Raw genomic sequence first — 20,954 nt, forward strand, 5'->3', positions numbered from 1 at the left:
TAGTTTTCTTTTATCGAACCTAGCTTGAAGAATACCTTATCTAAGTAGGTATGTGAAACATTTTCTTCGAACACTTTCTTCAGCTGAATATTCCCATTATCATACCATTGCAAACGAGTCATATACATATTTATCGATTTCTTCATTAAATTATGATAACATTAAGTTAACATTTTGCCGCCATAACTCTCTATAGTCTATTTGCAACACTTGAAATGTCGCTGATAACGCTTGCATGCTTTATTTCAAGTGTTTGTCAAACTACTGCTTCCACCTTTCGATCACCCCACGTTTTGGTCCGTCAAGACTCTCCAGTTCTTACTTATCTTACAGATCAGGCTAAGGCCTGGGTGGCCTCTGCTGTACATAGTAGACGTCTCCATTCCACTCGGTCCATGGCTGTTTGTCTCCAGTTCCGCACTCTGCGTAGGGTCCGCAGATCGTCATCCACTTGGTCGACCCACCTAGCTCGCTGCGCACCACGTCTTCTTGTGCCGGTCGGATGACTCACGAGAACTATTTTAGTCGGGTTGGTATCCGACATTCTGATGACGTGATCCGCCCACCGTAGCCTCCCGATTTTCGCGGTATGGATGATGGTTGGTTCTCTCAGCAGCTCATGCACTGCCTATGATCGCATATCAGTCCCATCTTTGCTGGGTTTCCTATTCATATGGAACAATTATGCGATCATGGGCAAGGCAGTTCGTGGTTCATTCGCCTTCTCCAAGCCCCGTCTCCCATCTGCACTCCGCCGTAGATGGTACGCAGCACCTTCCGCTCGAAAACTCCAAGGGCGTGTTGGTCCTCTGCACGTAGAGTCCATGCTTCGTGCCCATAGAGGACGACCGGTCTAATCAGCGTTTTGTAGATAGTTAACTTCGTGTGACGGCGAACTTTGTTCGATTGTAGAGTTCTGCGGAGTCCAAAGTAAGCTCGATTTCCTGCCACAATGCGAGTCTGAATTTCTCTGCTGGTGTCGTTTTTGGCGGTCACCAGTGGGCCCAAGTACACGAATTTTTCAACCACCTCGATTTCAACACCGTCGATAGAAATTCGGGGTGGTGGGCTCGGTGATTCCTCCCTGGAGCCCTTTGCCATCATGTACATTGTCTTCGACACATTAATGACTAATCCGATTCGCCTGGCTTCACTCTTTAGTCGGATGTACGTTTCCGCCATCGTCTCTAATCTACGAGCAATAATATCTATATCATCAGCGAAACCAAGCAGCTGAACGGACTTCGTGAAAATCGTCCCACTCGTGTTTATCCCCGCTCTCCTTAATACACCCTCTAACGCAATGTTGAACAGCAAGCACGAATGATCATCATCTTGCCGTAATCCTCTGCGAGATTCGAAGGGACTCGAGAGTGTCCTTGATACTCGAACTACGCACATCACTCGATCCATCATCGCTTTGATTAATCGTATCAGTTTATCGGGGAATCCGTATTCGTGCACAATCTGCCATAGCTGTTCTCGATCGATTGTATCATACGCCGATTTGAAATCGATGAACATGTAATGTGTGGGCACGTTGTATTCGCAGCATTTCTGCAACACCTGGCGGATGGCGAACATCTGGTCCGTTGTAGCGCGTTCACCCATGAATCCAGCCTGATATTGCCCCACAAACTCTCTTGCAATCGGTGATAGACGGCGGCATAAAATTTGAGAGAGTATCTTGTAGGCAGCGCTCAATAGTGTGATCGCGCGGTAGTTCCCGCAATCCAACTTGTCGCCCTTTTTGTAGATGGGACACACTGTTACAGTTCGGTAACCCGTTCCCTTCTGGGTCGGAGCGATGGACTCCCGGGAGCAACACGATACCTTCCATCCATTCCTCCGGTAATACTTCCTCCTCCCAAATCTTGGTAATGACCCAGTAGTGTAGTGTTCTCACCAGTGCTTCTCCACCGTGTTTTAGAAGCTCGCTTGGTAGTTGATCTGCTTCAGCGGCTTTGTTGTTTTTTAACCAGCTAACATCTTCCTCGATCTCTTGGAGGTTAGGGGCCGGAAGTCTTTTGGCTTGCGCACGTACTGCTAGATCTGTTACCATACCACCTTTGGTGCTTGCAACGTTGCCATTATTGAGGTGCTCATCGTAATGCCGCTGCTACCTCTCGACCACCTCACGCTCGCTCGTGAGAAGATTCTCGTGATTATCTCGCCACATGTCGGCGTGTGGCACAAAGCCTCTGCGCGAGCGGTTCAGCTTCTCGTAGAACTTTCGTGTGTCCTTAGCGCGGTACAGCTGTTCCATCGCTTCGCGATCTCGTTCTTCCTGCTGGCGCTTCTTCATCCGGAAGACTGAGTTCTGCCTGTTCCGTGCCTGTCTGTAACGTGCCTCAATCGCTCTCGTACGGTGTTGCAGCATTCTCGCCCATGCTGCATTCTTCTCGTTTTTCAACTGTTCACATTCACCGTCGTACCAGTCGTTTCTGTGATTCGGAGTCGCGAAGCCTAGTGCTGTAGCCGAGGTACTACCTATGGCGGATCGGATGTTCCTCCAGCCATCTTCTGCTAACTGCTGCGCGTAGTCTTGAGCCACTTCTACGTTACGCAGCTGCTCGATGTTGAGCCGCGGCGTTCGACTTCGACGCGTGGTGATAACTGTCGAAAGTTTTGAGCGCATGCATACAGCGACTAAGTAGTGATCCGAATCTATATTCGCACTGCGGTATGTGCGGACATTGGTTATATCCGAGAAGAATTTACCGTCGATTAGAACGTGGTCGATTTGATTTTCTGTTTGTTGGTCGGGTGATCTCCAGGTGGCTTTGTGGATATCTTTGCGGGGGAAGAAGGTGCTTCGGACTACCATACCACGGGAGGCTGCAAAGTTTACGCATCGCTGGCCGTTATCATTCGATACGGCGTGCAGGCTGTTTCGCCTGATTACCGGTCTGTACATTTCCTCCCTTCCTACCTGCGCGTTCATGTCGCCGACAATGATTTTCACGTCACGCGGCGAGCAACCATTGTATATTTGCTCTAACTGCGCGTAGAACGCTTCTTTCTCGTCATCGGGTCTCCCTTCGTGTGGGCAGTGGACGTTGATGATGCTGTAGTTGAAGAAACGGCCCTTAACTCTCAACATGCACATTAGACTGGGTCAACAAAGTCGATTTTTTGGAAAGAAGCTTTTTCGATTCCTTTTAGCGTCCTAAACAACTGTGCAAAATTTGGGCGCGATTGGTTGCTTCCCCGCATTCCGCATTGCGATTGAAATTTGTATGGAATTTAGTATGGGAAAGCGTGGTTTTTTGCATTTTTGCCATAAATTGAAATTATTCGTCTAAAACGATCTAACTAATGACGTTGAAGTATAGCCTAGGGTATGCTGAAAAACTTTGCTGAAGACCGCAAAGTGATCCGACACTTGTGAAAAAAGTTATAACGAGCAGATTGCCCGGTGGTGCTTAACATGTAACATGTAAAGGAATAACATCAATAATAAAATCTCAATTTTTGGCCCAAGTTACGAGGCGAATAACTTTTTTTCACAAGCGTCGGATCACTTTGCGGTCTTCGGTAAAGTTTTTCGGCATATCCTAGGCTATACTTTAACGTTATTAGTTACATGGTGTTAGATAAAAGAATTGAACTTATGCGAAAAATGCAAAAAAGTACGTTTTCCCATACTAACTTCCATACAAATTTCAAACGCAATGCGGAATACGGGGACGCAACCAATCGCTTTCAAATTTTGCACAGTTAATTTGGACGCTAATATAGATTGAAAAACCTTTGTTGGGTTGATACGATTAAATTTAAAGTTTCTCCATATAACGTTGACCCACTCTAATGCACATCCTTGCGTTGATCGGCTGCCACCAGATCACACGTTGTCGCATCTTGCCCAACCAACACTATAAATCATGTTCCCAGTTCATTGGTGGTGCCACAGCTTTTGGTAGAAGGTAGCCGCTCGATGCCCGCTTTTCCACACTTTCTGTCCAGTCCAACCAAATTTCTGCAACGCCACGATGTCGAAGTTGCGGGAATGTAGTTCGTCGTAAATTATCCTGTCACATCCTGCGAAACCTAGTGACTTGCAATTCCATGTTCCAAGTTTCCAATCGTAGTCCTTATTTCGTCGCGTAGGTTTTTGTCGATTGTATCGAGTCGTATTTTCTCCTATGGTCCGGGTGCCAGTTCGCGCGCGTTTGCTTCAGTGGTTCGATTTTTTCTCTTTCGATTTTGTATTCCGAAGTGAGCATTTCGACGGCGGTGAGTGTGCGGTGGACGCGTCGTGGATCGAGTCGGTTCCGAATTTTTCGCTTCCCGTCGGCGCTAGTTCCCAATACATTTTTAGTTGATAATAAATATTTTCTTTCATTTTTTGCATTTACACAAAAGAGTGAAAAGTGTTAGTTCGGGCTCGCCGGTCGAAAAAAATCCGGGCGCCGACAAGTGAGTCGCGTTCAGTGTATTTCTGTGTGGAATAGACTAAAGGTTTCTGCTCCCTAGTGGAGTGGAGACGCGCGATAGAATTTTCTTTATGGCTAGTTTTTGCGTCGAAAAATGGTCGGTTGTTAACGGCGGTTTGTGTATATTGATCCATTGTCAAATCATATCACCAACCATAGGTGACTCCCGGACTGACAATGTACCTTACCCTACTAACAAAAAATTCCTTCCTGAGACAAACGTGGAGATGCAGCGATTCGCGGTCTTTATAACAACGTTTGTCTTACTAACATTCCCTCCCATCCTCGATGACCGTAAGGACGTGGCCGGCGTCGTTATTGACCCTATTAAAGTTGAGAGCTCTCGAACTGTGTACATTGAGAATAGTAAGCTAGTCCTAAGCCCTATTCATTGGTCCCTTGTGCAATTTCGATTGTCTAGTCAATCACGGAGTAGCAACTACGAATTGTGCGGTCATCTATGCTCATGCTCATGCTCATGTATCGAGTCGTATTTTCTCCTATGTTATTCGCAATGGGGATTTTATTGGGCCTACGCCAACATTCCTGTCTCGCCGGAGGGCCATCGTGCCAGTTCTGTTTAACGTCCCAACCAACACTGGGACGACCACGCTGATGGGGCTACCACCTTGGATCTTGCTGGGCGTAGTGCAGCGTTTCTTATTCAGCCGCTGGATGCCAGAAAAGACGCTGTTTGAGCCGCACCTCCTTGGTGAACAGACGCTCGAGACGTACCTCCTCAATCTAGCTGAAGTCAGAAGGACAACAGTGTCCAGGCTGCACTACCAGCTAAGCACACAAACTCTTAATTGTCTTCAGCTTCAGGCGCAGTATTGTAAACATTTTAAATTATTTTTTTCATATAAAATTAGTCTGTTAGATATCATGGAATGTTGAAACATAGATTGGTTAATGAGGTTTGAAGTTGAAAAAACCCTTTCGCATTTTTTCCTGCCGCATACTGTAATACTTCTAGGATGTTAAGCTAGGCGCACCATAATGCCGTAGTACACTTTCAGCGAGTCTCTGGGGTTACAATATCCTACTAGGGTTGAAACTAATGGCGTTCAAAAATAGACGAATTATTTTTTTCAGCCTTTCCAACGCAACTTTCTGGAGCCGCCCTTTATGCTATCTGATTCTTATTGGGTATCTCATTAATGTTTAGACTACTGTGTTAATTTGAGAATCCTCTGAATCATCATTCCCCAGCGACATTTCACACTAATCAAACTTATTTTGTTTACTTGTTGTGTATCCGACGCTCCTGTGATGAACTCAACCGAACTTGTGTATGCCAGCCGCTGCGAAGTCGTGTGCGAAAATCGGCTGTGATGATAATGAATTTCGGCCGAGTCTAAATGGGTGCAAATGTCGCAATATGCTCCGACCTACACTGAAATAAATTTTGTTGTTGTTTCCACCGAATCCATGGTAAAATTAAGAACTGTACCAACAATTTTCAACCGAATGCAAAATTCTGTTAATTGTACTGAAACATTGTCAATATTACCATGCGTAAAGTACCATTGACTAAAAACATTCTTGATGTTACTATTTTGACATTGTATTTTTGACCATGTTTATCTAAGACGCGCAACATTCAAGTCTACATGGTCGAAATTACAATGCCCAAATAGTAGAACCAAGAATGTTTTTAGTCAACAGTAATACACGCATGGTAATATTGAAAATGTTTCAGTACAATTAACAGAATTTTGCATTCGGTTGAAAATTGTTGGTACAGTTCTTAATTCTACCATGGATTCGGTGGAAACGACAACAAAATTTATTTCAGTGTAGCCTTTTAACGCTCATGTTATCTCGCCATACAGCCATTCCATAGAAAAACAATATAGTGCATCTCCGATTGTCGTGAAACTTGGTTAACTTGTAGTTCTTCGGAAATAATTAGACCCGTGTTTTTTTATTTCGTCATTAGGGTGACCAATTTTCATATAGGGTGGTAAAAAAAATCAAGGTTCTTCAAAACTAAAAATTTTCAAAAAATCGTAGCTTTTGAACCAGTTGACCGATTTTAAACTTCTTTTTTTTTTGTTTGAAAGCTATTGAATTGTTGTTTTCAGGAAAAATACGTTAAAGGGACTAAAATGTAAAGAGTACTATAAAATATGCAAATATATTAGTTTTTTTTGACGTTTTCATGGTCTCGGGACCAAAGAGGTACCCTGGTTTTATATTTTTATCAGAAAATTCATGAAATTTGGCGTAACATATCAAAAAATCAGAAATGTATGTTGTTTTGTTTTTGAGATATTTTTTTTTGAATATAGAGGGTCATATATTTTAGTACTAGCTACTCTAAAATTGCTTGATATTGCAAATTCTCATAAAACTATGCATAGTATTGCTTTTTAAAGTGATTCCTGGTGGTTTTGGTATCCATAATATTATAAGGAATCAAAATATAATCAAATTTAAAAATGTGTCTGCCTCGGGCTGAAAATCTCCCTAATAAAGCTAATAATAATAAAAAAGTGTCTTGTATGGGAAAATTTGACCTTTTATTTTCAAAAAATCATATCTCAAAAACTAAAAAAACATACATCTCTGATTTTTTGATATGTTACTCCAAATTTCCTGAATTTTCTGATAAAAATATAAAACCAGGATACCTCTTTGGTCCCGAGACCATGAAAACGTGAAAAAAACTAATATATTTGCATATCTTATAGTACTCTTTACATTTTAGCCCCTTTAACGTATTTTTCCTGAAAACTACAATTCAATAGCTTTCAAACAAAAAAAAAAGAAGTTTCAAATCGGTCAACTGGTTCAAAAGTTACGATTTTTTGAAAATTTGGTCACCCTATAATGAAAATTGGTCACCCTAATGACGAAATAAAAAAATACTGGTCTAATTATTTCCGAAGAACTACAAGCCCACCACGTTTCACGACAATCGGAGATGCACTATATCGTTTTTCTATGGAATGGCTGCATATATAAAAAATCGTAAAAAAATGCCTACCTAAGTAGAAGACGAGATAGTTAAAATGATTGCATCATAGCGATCAGCACCCATTCCACACCCGCTTTAACAGTTGCAGGGATACAAGAGATAATATGCTCTCCATGAGTACATGACGACCTGACATTTCAGAAAGTATTGCTACAGTTTTTTTAGCAGCATTATAAATGATAAACGAGATTACTGTCTAAACTCTGTAAGAAGAAGGCAAAAATCTCTACAATAGTTATGATGAACAATAATGCCCACGTTTACCCTAATACAACTTAATTACTTGTAGACGCATAAATCAACACCTAATTAACTAGCACACTAGTTGTGATTTTTTTCAACATTTGTGCTGATTCTGATCGGCAACTATCAGCATCGGCCCTACAAGCCCCCCATAGTGATATGCATAGCATATACGCTTGACTACGTGGGAAAATACAGAGATAATCACCCACTCAAAACCGCAAAACTATTAAGCAATCTAACGCCGAGATGGATTCCCCAACTCTATCTGTTTCCAAGTCGCATCAGATAAGATTAGTCATTATTCAGTGACCTTTGAAGATGGAAGCAGCCTCGTCGAACGGTATCCAGTTTCGGCAAGCGATCTCAACCGATAGGGAAGCGTTGCGTGAAGCTTTGGCGAAGTTCTTCTACCCGGAGGAACCTTTAACGGTTGGTTACTATCGGGGTAGTGATGTCACCGATGACGATATGGAGTTCTCGTTGTCCCTCATCGAGGAGGGGTTCGTTTGGTTGGGCGTGGAGGAGAAGAGCGGACGAATCGTTGCACTATCCGGAGGAGCCTTTAGCGAACCTGATGAAGCGCAGCAGCTGATAGATTTTGCTGGGCGAACTGAGAGCAAGAAGTTTGCGGATATTTTACGGTTGTTGGGGCGCTTAGCTCTCGAGGTGGACGTTTTCAATCGCTTTGGGGTGAGCAAAGTGTATCACTTGCATTACTTGGCCGTTGACTCTCGATTGCGAGGACGATCGCTTGGAAGGATACTGATGGGGAAGCAGTTTGAACACGCTAGGGAATGTGGTGCAAAGGTACTTTGCGCGGATGTCACTGGCTTCTATTCAGCGAAGCTGTTTGAGTCCTTGGGATTGCAGTGCGTTAAATCCATAGATTACAAGAAATACTTCGACGAGGATGGCCAGCAGATGTTTTTAGTTGAGGAACCACACGTGTGTATCAAAGGTATGGTGAAGATATTGGAATAATAAGTTTTGAAACAGTGTGGAACTTGCTTTTCAAACTTGAATCTATGCTGATATGAAAGAAACCCGACGATTGTGTTACAAGATACAAGATATCCGAATGCCAGTTCAAATAGCTTATCCCGGTTTTAATCCGAAACGTATGCACAACAATGTGTAAAATATCGTAAGTAAATAAACTAACTAACTTACTCGCTTTATTGCCAAGAAGTTCAACGAAATCGACTGTTTTTAGTCGTTGTAGATTTGTGCGTCCTATCCTTTGATCCGTTAACGCCCAATGTGTCTCATAATTTCAATCTTCATAAAAATTGGTTATCAGACAAGTTCCCAAGTTATAAACATAATTTCACGTCTATGGTGTAGTTCCAAAAAAATCATCAATGTGGGTCCTCCAATATTTTTTTCAAGCTCTAGTTTATCACAACTTTTATACTATCGTTGTATTCTGATCCGTATGCATCTATAATAAGTGAATGTTAGAAGAATTAACAACAAAGCCGCTGGAGCAGATCAACTACCAAGCGAGCTTCTAAAATACGGTGGAGAAGCACTAATGAGAGCACTACACTGGGTCATTACCAAGATTTGGGAGGAGGAAGTATTACCGGAGGAATGGATGGAAGGTATCGTGTATCCCATCTATAAAAAGGGCGACAAGTTGGATTGCGGGAACTACCGCGCGATCACACTACTGAGCGCTGCCTACAAGATACTCTCTCAAACTTTATGCGGCTGTCTATCACCGATTGCAAGAGAGTTCGTGAGGCAATATCAGGCTGGATTTATAGGTGAAAGCGCTTCAACGGCCCAGATGTTCGCCATCCGCTAGGTGTTGCAGAAATGCTGCGAATACAACGTGCCCACACATGACTTGTTCATCGATTTTAAATCGACGTATGATACAATCGATCGAGAACAGCTATGGCAGATTATGCACGAATACGGATTCCCGGATAAACTGATACGATTAATCAAAGCGACGATGGATCGAGTGATGTGCGTAGTTCGAGTATCAGGAACACTCTCGAGTCCCTTCGAATCTCGCAAAGGGTTTCGGCAAGGTGATGGTCTTTCGTGCTTGCTGTTCAACATTGCGTTAGAGGGTGTAATAAGGAGAGCGGGGATAAATACGAGTGGAACGATTTTCACGAAGTCCGTTCAGCTGCTTGGTTTCGCTGATGATATTGATATTATAGCATAGCTCGTAAATTTGAGACGATGGCGGAAACGTACATTCGACTAAAGAGTGAGACCAGGCGAATCTGACTAGTCATTATTGTGTACATGATAGCCAAGGGCTCCATGGAGGAATCACCGCGCCCGCCACCCCGAATTTCTATCGACGGTGATGAAATCGAGGCGGTTGAAGAATTCGTGTACTTGGGCTCACTGGTGACCGCCGACAATGACACCAGCAGAGAAATTCAGAGACGCATTGTGGCGGGAAATCGAGCTTACTTTGGACTCCGCAGAACTCTACGATCGAACAAAGATCGCCGTCACACGAAGTTAACTATCTACAAAACGCTGATTAGACCGGTATGGGCACGAAGCATGGACTCTACGTGCAGAGCAACGCGCCACGCGCCCTTGGAGTTTTCGAACGGAAGGTGCTGCGTACCATCTACGACGGGGCCAAGTGCAGATGGAAGACAGAACTTGGGAAGGCGAATGAACCACGAGCTGCATCAGCTGCTGAGAGAGCCAACCATCGTTCACACCGCGAAAATCGGGAAGCTACGGTGAGTGGGCGGGTCACGTCATCAGGATGTCGGATAGCAACCAGACTAAATTGGTTCTCGAGAGTCATCCAACCGGTACAAGAAGACGTGGTGCGCAGCGAGTTAGGTGGGTCGACCAAGTGGAGGACGATCTGCGGACCCTACGCAGAGTGCGGAACTGGAGACATACAGCCATGGACCGAGTGGAATGGAGACGGCTACTTTGTACAGCAGAGGCAACCCAGCCCTTAGTCTGATCGGTAAGGTAAAGTAGAATAATTAAGAAGTGAATGTTGCTCAAGAATTAGAATAAGAAAATGACTGTCAGATGACATCGTGATTTACCAAAGATATCTAGGTGCATTAAAAGCCTTTCTGTTTATCTATTTTTTTCTTACTCTCATTAGCTTCAACTCGCGCTGGAAAAAGATTCCCTGTAGAAATCCCGGTAGGCTTCCCTGGAAATCACAGAAGAAATTCAGAAATAAATCCCGTACTGAATCTCTGATGGAATCCTTAAAGAAATTACGGAAGGAATCCTGGCGGGAAGCTCGACTCCCTGAAAGAATAATAGAAGAAATTCCGGGAGAAACTTATGTTGTTTTTTTTTTACATATCTTTATTAAGGACAGACTTGTTAGAATCCCAACATGGCCGCCAAAATGGCCGATTTTGGGACCTACTCACGATTTCGAGGGCACAAATTACATCGTAAACAAAACCAGCGCACCTGATCTTCTAATTTTGAGCTTATTTCAAGTGAGCAAGAACAGAGTAATGAAATTCACTGTTGTTTGAGGCTTGCTTCTTGAGATTTGTGCGTCTGAAGTTCTGATGCACTGTTGAAGCGGGATTTCAACACGTTTGTCCTTAACCTTCCGTAACTCGCGCCGTTGGCCACCACCGCCAGCACCACGCTAATGCTGAGTACAAGAAGCGAGTTTTTGGAAACGTGTTGTACAAAATACAACGGCGCGGTCACTCGGGGGTGATAAGATTTTTAATCCTAGGCTAGTTCATCTCGGGCCTCACGGTTCTACTTCCCTTCCGAAGGAAGAACACGCATTTTGACCTTTTTGGGAGTGGGATTCGATTCCAGATCGAATCCAGAAAAAAAATCGGGAAAAATCGTTGGAGGGAAATCTGGCATGAATACCTAAAACTATCCCGCCTAAATTTTCTGAATGAATCTTCAGGGAGAATCTCTGAATAAATCTGAGAAAAACAATCCTTTATCACATCCCGGAAAGAATTCTAATAGTAAAGAATGCCGACTAAAACACTTGAAAGAATTATTTCAAGATTTTCTACAGCAATCCCGGCAGAAATTCCTCTTGAAATCCAGGGAGGATTATCAGAAGGAATAACTGGGAGAATCCGGACAGGAATCTTGGTAGGAAGCAAGGATCGGTATATTCGCCTCACTCCTTTTATATTCACTCCTCTTTGCTGAAGCGAATCGAGAAAGATGCAGCAAATGGATTGTCGTGATAATAGAAATACACTAGAACTCCAATGGCGCTGTAGTCCCTTTTCCTATTTAATCAAATTAATAAGTTCAATTGTAATAATTGATTGTTTTTCAGAGTTTAGCTTGCAGAGGATCATTTGTTTTGGTAAACAAAATTGATTTGACACTTCTAGTACCGCTACTGACGCTGTAAGGGCGTGGCAAACTAGATGTTAGTCACACGAACAGTCGTGACATTGGACTTCTGTGGTTAGTTATTCTAAGGCACCCTACACACTACTCAAACCGTTTGACCAACATTGCCACCGCCCCCAGGTTGGTCGAACCAGTGAATGTTTCTGCAACCGTACAACGAACTGCCAAATCGTGTTGCACCAACATGTCACTTTGGTTGCACCAACATCATCCCCCATTTGAATTCGCACTAAGTTTGTGCAACAACACTACACACGGTACGATCGGTTCGTTAAACATTGGCTCCGCCCACCGTTGGTTTGAGTAAAATCAAACTGGTTTGATTTTTGCCAACCAAACCATCAACCGTCAAATCGGTTTGACGAACTGCCAAATCGGATCGTCAAACAACATCACACACGGTCAAACACAGCACCAACTCAACCATCAACCTGGGGGCGGAGTCAATGTTGGTCAAACCGTTTGAGTAGTGTGTAGGGTGCCTAATGTCGTGATCAAACACGCAACCCCATCATCAGTGAGAAGCGAAGGGCAAGCTAAACAGCTTGCTTGGATATTCGTTGCCGATCGTCGCAGTTTGGATCGCAAACGAATGAATGAATGGCGAATGGTAACGAATGCTGATGAGCGATTGAAGCGGCTATTATCATAACTAGAAAAGAATTTCTGCATGTAATGCATACATTTTTAGTGTATTGTTGTTGAAATGCTTGATTAGCAAAGAAAATAATAAACACTTTTTGAAAACTTCAAAAGTTCGTATGCGCAATATCACTTACGAATCGCATCACCGCTCGATCGCTTGCGATGCGAATGTGGGCGAATGTTTAAATTCCAAGTGTGGCTTCCCACCGTTCGCCGGAGTTTGCTGTCGTCGCTGACAAGCAAAAACACAAACTAAAGCGACAACCGTTCGCTGCTGACTGTATTCGAATGTGGAAGAGGATGAAAAGTGGAAATCAGGAACCCTGGTTGGAAGCTCAGCGGGAATTTCCGATAGAATCGCAGAAAAAATCCCAAGCTGGAGAAATCCCGAGAGGAATCCTTGCAAAATTTCCGTAAAGAATTTTCAAGGATTATCAGCAGGAATCCTGGCACGAATACCTAGAAGATTTCCACTAGGATTCTCTGAAAATATCTCGGCAGAAATCTTCAAAAGAATGCCAAGTGGAATTCATGAAGTAATACTCTCTACTTGTTTTTCAACCGACTAACCTCCTCCTCAATCTCATGGAGGTTATGGGCTGGAAATCTTTCGTCCTACGCACGTACACCTAGATCTGTTATCACGTCTCCTTCGGTGCTTGCAACGTCGCCATTGAGGTGCTCATTGTAATGCTGCCGCCACCTCTCGACCACCCGACGCGCGCTCGTGAGAATATTCCCATAATTATCTCTACACATGTCGGCTTGTGGCACAAAACCACTGCGCGAGCGGTTCAGCTTCTCGTAGAATTTCCGTGTGTTCTTAGCGCAGTACAGCGCCACCTAGTGAACCTGTCACAAATTAAAAAAAAAAAAAACACGGACACCTTCAGCCAGCGAACGTTTAGACTGAACGAAACTCAACACTACCCAAGTAACAATTTGATGCTGAATAATCGTTTTTCCAACCATTTTAAAGCAGCCTTCATTTGAATAAAAGCACAAAATGTACAATCCTTTATTCAGCCCCTAAACATCTAATTTTGGTGATTTTATTTAACCTTAAGCTGGTTTGAGGTTCATTGAAAGGCTGATTTAAGACTTATTATGCGCTTAGTCAGCAATCAATTGATTGAATACGGTTAAAAATAAAAAAAAAACATTTTTTTTTAACTTATTTTAATCATTTGCGGCTTTCCATTTCCAAAAGAGATTCTTCAGAATGTATAAATTAATCTATGGGAAACTGGGAATTGAACTTCTAATTTATAGTCACTCACCTTATCACCTACACCGCACACAAAACTAGAGCAATGCTTGTTGTATTTGAATAATCAAGAACATAAGTTGAACTACATAAAGCTATATTGAGGCTGAAGAAGCTATGTGTACTCTGTGCAAACACTGCTTGGATCAGCTGTCAAAAATTATTTAATCAAAGGTTGAACAACAGGTGATTAGTTCTGAGATGAATAATATTCTATTCAACTAGATATTCAGCTATCCAAGTATTAAAGGTTAATTAGATTGAACAAGTAATACAGACCAATATTCAGCTTTCATTGTATTTAGTCGCTGCCTGCCACCATTAACCAGCTAATGTTAAGCTAATACTCTCACTGTTCAGCATTCATTGTTACTTGGGTAGACAACGGACACACGGAGCCTGCACCAGTGGATACGGAGAAGAAACTATTCTCGCGGCTACGAGGCTCCACCATATTGTCCAATTTGAACAAGGTGTGGATAGAATATACAAATTCCCAGAAGGCAGTATATTAAAATTTAGCCTTATTCTGGACTGTCCTATAAATAGGATAGTGATGAATTCACAATTCACATAAATGAAGGTAGATTTTTAATATCTTGAGAAAAGTTGTAGAAAAAGCCATTATTTATATTTGGGAAGTTTGACAACGCGACTCCTGATAATCCAACTGAGGAAGAAAAACAGTAAACTTGGATGCTTTCGGATTCCATAAAATACCACACTTCCATTTTTGTTCAAATTCAATGATATGGATGATTTCATTCTCTTTTCAATTAATTTTATTACTGGTTTCAATAAGTATTCAATTTGTTTCTTTGTCAATAATTATCATGGCTCTAATAAGTTTCAGTTTTTTTCTTTTGTATTCTTCCATCCCTCGTTCGCCTAGCTCAACTGGTTCTATTTTTTTTTATCTTCAACGAATTCTAAATAAGTCATCATCTCTTCCAATCAACTTTCCTCTCACTATTGTTTCGCTCTCTCGCATAATCCCGTAGTTTGATTAGTTCGCATCTCTGTCTCTGGGTTGGATTTTATTCTATTTTTGTATTGAACTAGTTTCTATCGTATTCCCTCAACAAATTAGACGATTTTGAATGGAAATGATTTGATTTGAATAAACTACTCGTTCGCTGTCATAAGCCATCTTTAAGTTACAGACAAAAACCTAAAACCAAACAGTGTTCAACGTCTAGGAAACAGAAAGATCTATTGTACATGATGCGAAATTCCTTGGTTTTAAATATAAAGGTTTGCGCTTTCTCTCAGATTCAGTATTTTTGTTTTCTATGTCATCTTTGTTCTAGTAATCTTTTATTGTCATAGTCTTTTTCATCATGATTCCTCTTCTCGCTTTGCTATATGTACTCTGTGAAGTGCAGTTTAGCTGCTGATTTACCATCTATGGTAGTAGTTAGTTTGTCGGTTTTTCTTCTGAAAAGTGTGTGCTATTTCTGTTCTCTCTGCTGTTTTGATTGGCTTCGGTTTTGGACTGTTTAATGATAGAAAAAGCTATTCTCTAACCTATCGAGTAAACAAGTAACTACACTGGAATTCAGCTAAAGCTAAACATTGGCGTAAAGTATGAGGAAACGTAACCGCTTTGTGTTTTTTCTTTCTTGAGATTTGTAACGAAACATTTAAAATGCTATACTAATTGGTTTATTTTAATGTGATTAGAATGTTGCCTATGTACAGTTTGTTTCCCATCTGGATGACGATTTGCGATTTTGATTCAGTTCTACATTATTCATTCTTTTTTTAATGCTGTATTTTTTTTCTGTAAGTCTACTAAAGAGAAGGAACGTGATGGTTCCCTAAATTGGAACCATTTTCATTAACAAGTGTCGACTGGGTTACATGCTGTTCTACTTCTCCGTTTTTTCTGATAATTACCGGTATACTTACAAGACTTTTCTGTCGTTCGGGCCCGTAAATCGGTTTGCGCTCAATATTAATTGCGAGTTTCGTCGATATCTTATTTGTTTTCGTTAAAACGCTTTACAACTAAACGGATATTTGATTTTCTTTTTACTAATTTACTGTTTTTGGCAGTTCAAATTACACGGCGATTGGATTTTGTGATGACTAAGAGTGTTTTTTTTCTGTATAGTATCCACCATAACAGGAAAACAAAAAGAAAATGTCAACGATCGTTTCATGCAGTTTCATTTAAGAATTTGATTGTAAAAAGGGCATCAAAATCAGATTACATCATTACGATAACAATCCGGAATCAACACGCAAAATATTCCCTACACGAAAACAGTGGCAGTTTCGATTGGCGATGTGTAGTTCACGAAATCACAATTTACTTGTAATGACTCACAAAAACAAAATCTTAGGATGTTAAGCATTGTTCGATTTAGGATGTCATGTTCTATGTTCAAAATTTGATAAACATATGTATACAGTAGATTTGCCAATTACCGTCTGAGTTATGTCACAATGAAAATGAAAAAAAAGGTTTTTCCAGAGAAAATACCTATTTTCGTTTTTTTTTTTCCAGGAGTACCTTAAAATCAAGTTTTCTTTGTAATACACAGTGGGGCATATACGGATAGAAATGATTTCGCTGTAGAAATTTCATGAATGTATTATCAATTTTGATAAAAATCAAAGTCCGATCGCTGCTCACTTTGGAAGCTACGAACTTATATGCACCTTGACGATAAAGTACTCAAATGTAACTAAAATAATGTCGAAATGTTTTACACCTAAAAACAACAACATTTAAGCGCATATACATTGTTGAGATACTTTTCCTTTAAATTCATAACATTAATGTTCATAATAAACAAAAATGAAACAGTATAGAGTGAAATTTGTGCAAATAATATTTCTATATTCCTTGTTGAACAACATTTTCGTGAAAATTGCCCTTTTTAGATTGATGTGTAAGGCGTCCCGTTGACCTGTTTGTTTACGGTTTGAGGACGTCGTTATGACGACGCTGCCGTCAGTCCATTGTTTTAGCTTTGACATTAGCTTCGCATGAGATAACTTCGCAACTCTCAAGCAAGCCGCGACTTCGATTTGGTGGTGCGAAGATAATAACTTCGTAACGCCCGCCGGCCAAATCAAATGAAGTACATAGAGGTGTAGATTTCCTGCGGAAAAATGTTCCATTTGATTATTCTGCAACGAAAACTAACACTATTCAGTATTAATCAGTTGTTAAAACTTCATCAGAGGTTTTTTCTTGACCACTTTTTTTTTCAGCTATAGGTTAATGGCGTACAGTAAACAACGCCATCCGAATAACGCCCAACACTCAACTGTCATCACGGTGGCCATGACTTTGCCTCTTGCTTTTGTCGGCCTTCGGACATTTCGGATGCATATATTCTGGATCGTAAGTAAACAAATTGTCTGGAAAGTCATTTCATTATTTTAGTTTCGGCTGGTGATGCCGAAGGTGCTCTAGAAAAACAGCATGATAAACGACTCCCCGCAAACCAACGCCTACATAACGGTAACGCTTACGCCATCGACTGACAGCTGCTGACGAGATCATAGCAGGCCACGACTGTTCCTCTTTCTTCGGTCAGTTCTCGACCATGAGACGTACTGCGGTGTATCGGGTCGCTACGCTGTGAAATTCTCATCGAGAACTATCCGCCAGGTTCCTACAATGGCAATTGTGCCAGGCTTTATTGCCGTTTTTGCAATAAAACTCAAACATAGGTGAGAATCGCTCAATCAGGTTTGAGTGAAACCAAAAGTTAAAATGCTAGGAAAGCTCAGTGTTTTTGTGAAGCGATAGATATGAGTTTTTGTTTCGTTCAATGATGTGCAGAGGAGTTCGCCAATTAGATGTTTGGATGAGAAAATATAAAAGACGCGTCCCGAGGACCGTCCGAATGGCCTGATTTTCCTAAAGGCAGAAATAGGAGATGTGTCTCGAAGACCGTCGAACTGGTTATGTTCGATTTTTAGAATCGGAAAACGCGCCTCGAAGGTCGTCGAGAAAAGTAAAAGAGGGACCTCGTCGAGCAAAGGAAAAGATGGACGCATCTCGAGGGCCGTCGAGGGCAGGAAAACAGGAACGCGCCTCGAAGGCCATCGAGAAATTGGAAAGAACGACTTGCCTCGAAGGCCCTCGAGAAATTGAAAAGAAAGATGCGCTTCGAAGGACGTCGAGGAATTGGAAAGAATGACGCGCCTCGAAGGACGTCGAGGAATTGGAAAGTTCGACGCCTCGAAGTCCGTCGTGGAAAGAAAAAGAGGGACGCGCCTCTAAGGCCCTCGAGAAATTGAAAAGTAAGACGCGCCTCGAAGGATGTTGAGGAAAGAAAAAGAGGGACGCGCCTCGAAGGCCGTCGAAAAATCGGAAAAAAGGCACGCCTCGAAGATCATCAAAACATTGAAAAGAAAGACGCGCCTCAAAGGTCGTCGAGGAAAGGAAATGAGGAAATAGTGAGTGAGTCCGATTAATTGAATAAGATGAAGTAAATCGAACATGACATCCCAATCGCATTTACTCTTTTCTGATTGAAATTTCAACTGGCAGTTTAATATCTAATGATGCTTAGCTTCTTTCGTAAACAACATTACAGAAACACATGTTCCTCGCAATGGAAAACAGAACATGGAATTTGAAATAACAAATATCTGTAATTGTATAAATCAGTTCATACAAAAGTGGTACGAAAATAGTTTAAACTCACTCGTATTTCTTTTTTTTTTTGTTTGTTCAGTAGTTCTAACTGTTTTAAGTAACTCATCTAACCACGGTAAAAATTGGCTTCGGTGTCTAGATTAGATCTATGTTTCAGTATGTATTCAAAAATTTATTATTTACATGTCCTTTCTTCAAAGTTCTGCTCTGCTATCGCGCCCTAAACCGCTGTTTTTGGTTTTCTTTTCTTGCGTTCCGTATCTTTTTGTTCTAAATATTGGTCCGTTTATTATAAAACCGATATAACTAACAATTCAACAATCCTGAACTTCCTAAGTTTGGTTTCTTGTCCATGTTCTGTCAAGTTTAATTCAATGCAGAGTTTTAGTAGTTTTTAAAATTCACTAACGGTTTTGCTTGTGTTTGCTGCTTTTGATGAATATACTTTGTCTTGGTTTAAGTAAATACTTTATTTTTTTTAATTGGTTTAAAAAACTTTGCTTAATCAACCTTTTACACATTCATTTTGATTTAGGTAATATTTTAATTTTCTTTTGTATTTTAATATTTAACAAGTTTGTCACTTCACCGTCCGAGTTTGGGGGAGTGTTTAGTGAGATTGTGAGTTCCGGTAATAGGGACCTCGAGAAATGAGGTCAACTTTCAACTGCTTTCGCGCCCGTCCTGCGTCGTCGCTACAATCAGAATATGAATGGTTTCTTTTGGTTATGGTAGACTTGAAAGCTCTTCTTCGCTTGCATGCAACTTTGTATCGGAAAGCTTTTTTTTTGTTCTGCTCTATCATAAAATTTCATTCCCCGAAAACTTCAGTTTCTTCAGTTTTAGCTTGATCCTACTATAGTTGGAGTTTGACTAGGTTAGGTTAGATTTAGGTAATTGGAAAGTCTGAATTATCGTCCAGTTGCGCCTTCTAAAACGCTTCACTAACGCGGTATCGATTCCTAGCTCAAACTTGTCGGCTTTAAGTCTCATTCTAAAGTTTGTTAAGAGTAATACTAAAACGTAGTACAAAAATGACAGTTTAGTCTCATCTGGTTACCTCGCCTTACTAATCCTATTCGCGGTCACTCTCAGAGCTGCCAAGTGGCTGCTCAACAGCTTTTGATTAAAATCTGTGCCTTCGAACGCTCCTTATCGTGTCTGCTGGATTGCAGTTCAACTGCAGAATATCCGCTGTCCGCTGAGACTTACCTCTCAGTTGTTGAGTAGTTTGGAGATGTTGACGGTCATGATGATGATGATGATGCTGGTCATGGTAGTGATGTGGGTGGTAGCATTCTGCTGACCTAATAATACTGGAAGACAATTCTGTACGGTGCGTGGTCAGACCGTGGTTACACGGTCAATCTCCACGTATCGTACAGAATTGTCGCTTTGTCAGCAAATCACTTCTTTTTCGTCGAAAACGGCCGTATCCATCGAGCTGAGCGATTTGAGTCTGGTTTGAAGCACAGACGGTCTTCTACAGCGGCGTTTGATTTTCCTACGGAAAAAATGAAGGTGAATTTTAAACTTTTATTATTCAAATATTATTAAAATGGGCATAACCAGCGGGTTCAAGAAGTAGGGCTGTCTACGGGTCTCCAAGAACTCCCTGTCATACAGGTCATCAGCATAATAGTAATCTCTCACAGCATTATGAATTCTTTGAAATCTTTTTCTTAAATTCTCTGAAACACCATCAATCCCCATAAAATTTTACTAAAATACTTCTGAAGCCCCCTTTAATGTTCCCTTGATCCCCCTGAACCTGAAACCCTTAAAAAGTATCTGAAATCTTTCTGAAAACGGTCTTGAAGCCCCCCTCTGAAATCTACCTGAAATTCACTGAAGAACTTCCTGAAACATCATACCCTTCTGAATGCTCCTGAAGTCCACCTGAAACTCTGAAACTGTGGGACCGTTCATGAACCTAAGACGTGTTGGTGAAGAATTTGTATTTTTTTTATGAACAAAAAACTATAAGTGGGAGTTCGGAATATCCAGAAAACAAGACCACGTTGTTTATGGACATCCCCTGGAATCCTTGTGAAAATCATCTGCAACGCCCTGAAATCCCTTGAACCCCCATGATTTCCCTGAAACACCTCTGAAATTCCTTGAATTTCCTTGAAGTTCCTTAGAGCTCCTTGAGACATTCCCTTGGCGACCCTTGAAAACCTATGAAACTCTCTGAAATTTTGAAACTACCCTGGTGCTCCACTCATTTCAACACCCTAAGCCTTACTGAGTTCCCATGAAGCTTCTCTCAGAAAATCTGTAATTTCCTTGAAATAGTCCCAAACTCTCATCAAACTTTTCTGAAACCTCCTGAGTTCTCGTGAAACTACCTGTTACCCTTTAAAATTCTTCTCTCTCGAATTC

The 20,954-nt window shown here is 41.4% G+C and overlaps 2 protein-coding genes across 3 annotated transcripts in view; one reads left to right on the top strand and one right to left on the bottom strand.

Annotated features, from left to right (window-relative positions):
- The first annotated feature begins 7,688 nt into the window (after positions 1–7,688).
- LOC115265775 (uncharacterized) lies at positions 7,689–8,785 on the top strand. The gene has a single exon (XM_029871722.2). It carries the CDS (start codon positions 7,984–7,986, stop codon positions 8,644–8,646), a length of 663 nt encoding a protein of 220 aa, XP_029727582.2. The 5' UTR covers positions 7,689–7,983; the 3' UTR covers positions 8,647–8,785.
- A 9,158-nt stretch (positions 8,786–17,943) lies between these two features.
- LOC109623124 (uncharacterized) overlaps positions 17,944–20,954 on the bottom strand; it is a 582,257-nt gene continuing 579,246 nt past the window's right edge. For both annotated transcript variants that reach the window (XM_029870626.2, XM_029870625.2), the window contains one exon: positions 17,944–20,073. In XM_029870626.2, the coding sequence (XP_029726486.2) occupies positions 19,968–20,073 (106 nt within the window). In that variant the 3' untranslated portion in view covers positions 17,944–19,967. The remainder of the gene's footprint in view (positions 20,074–20,954) is intronic.

This window comes from Aedes albopictus, chromosome 2, assembly GCF_035046485.1.
Source record: "Aedes albopictus strain Foshan chromosome 2, AalbF5, whole genome shotgun sequence".
Taxonomy (NCBI): domain Eukaryota; kingdom Metazoa; phylum Arthropoda; class Insecta; order Diptera; family Culicidae; genus Aedes; species Aedes albopictus.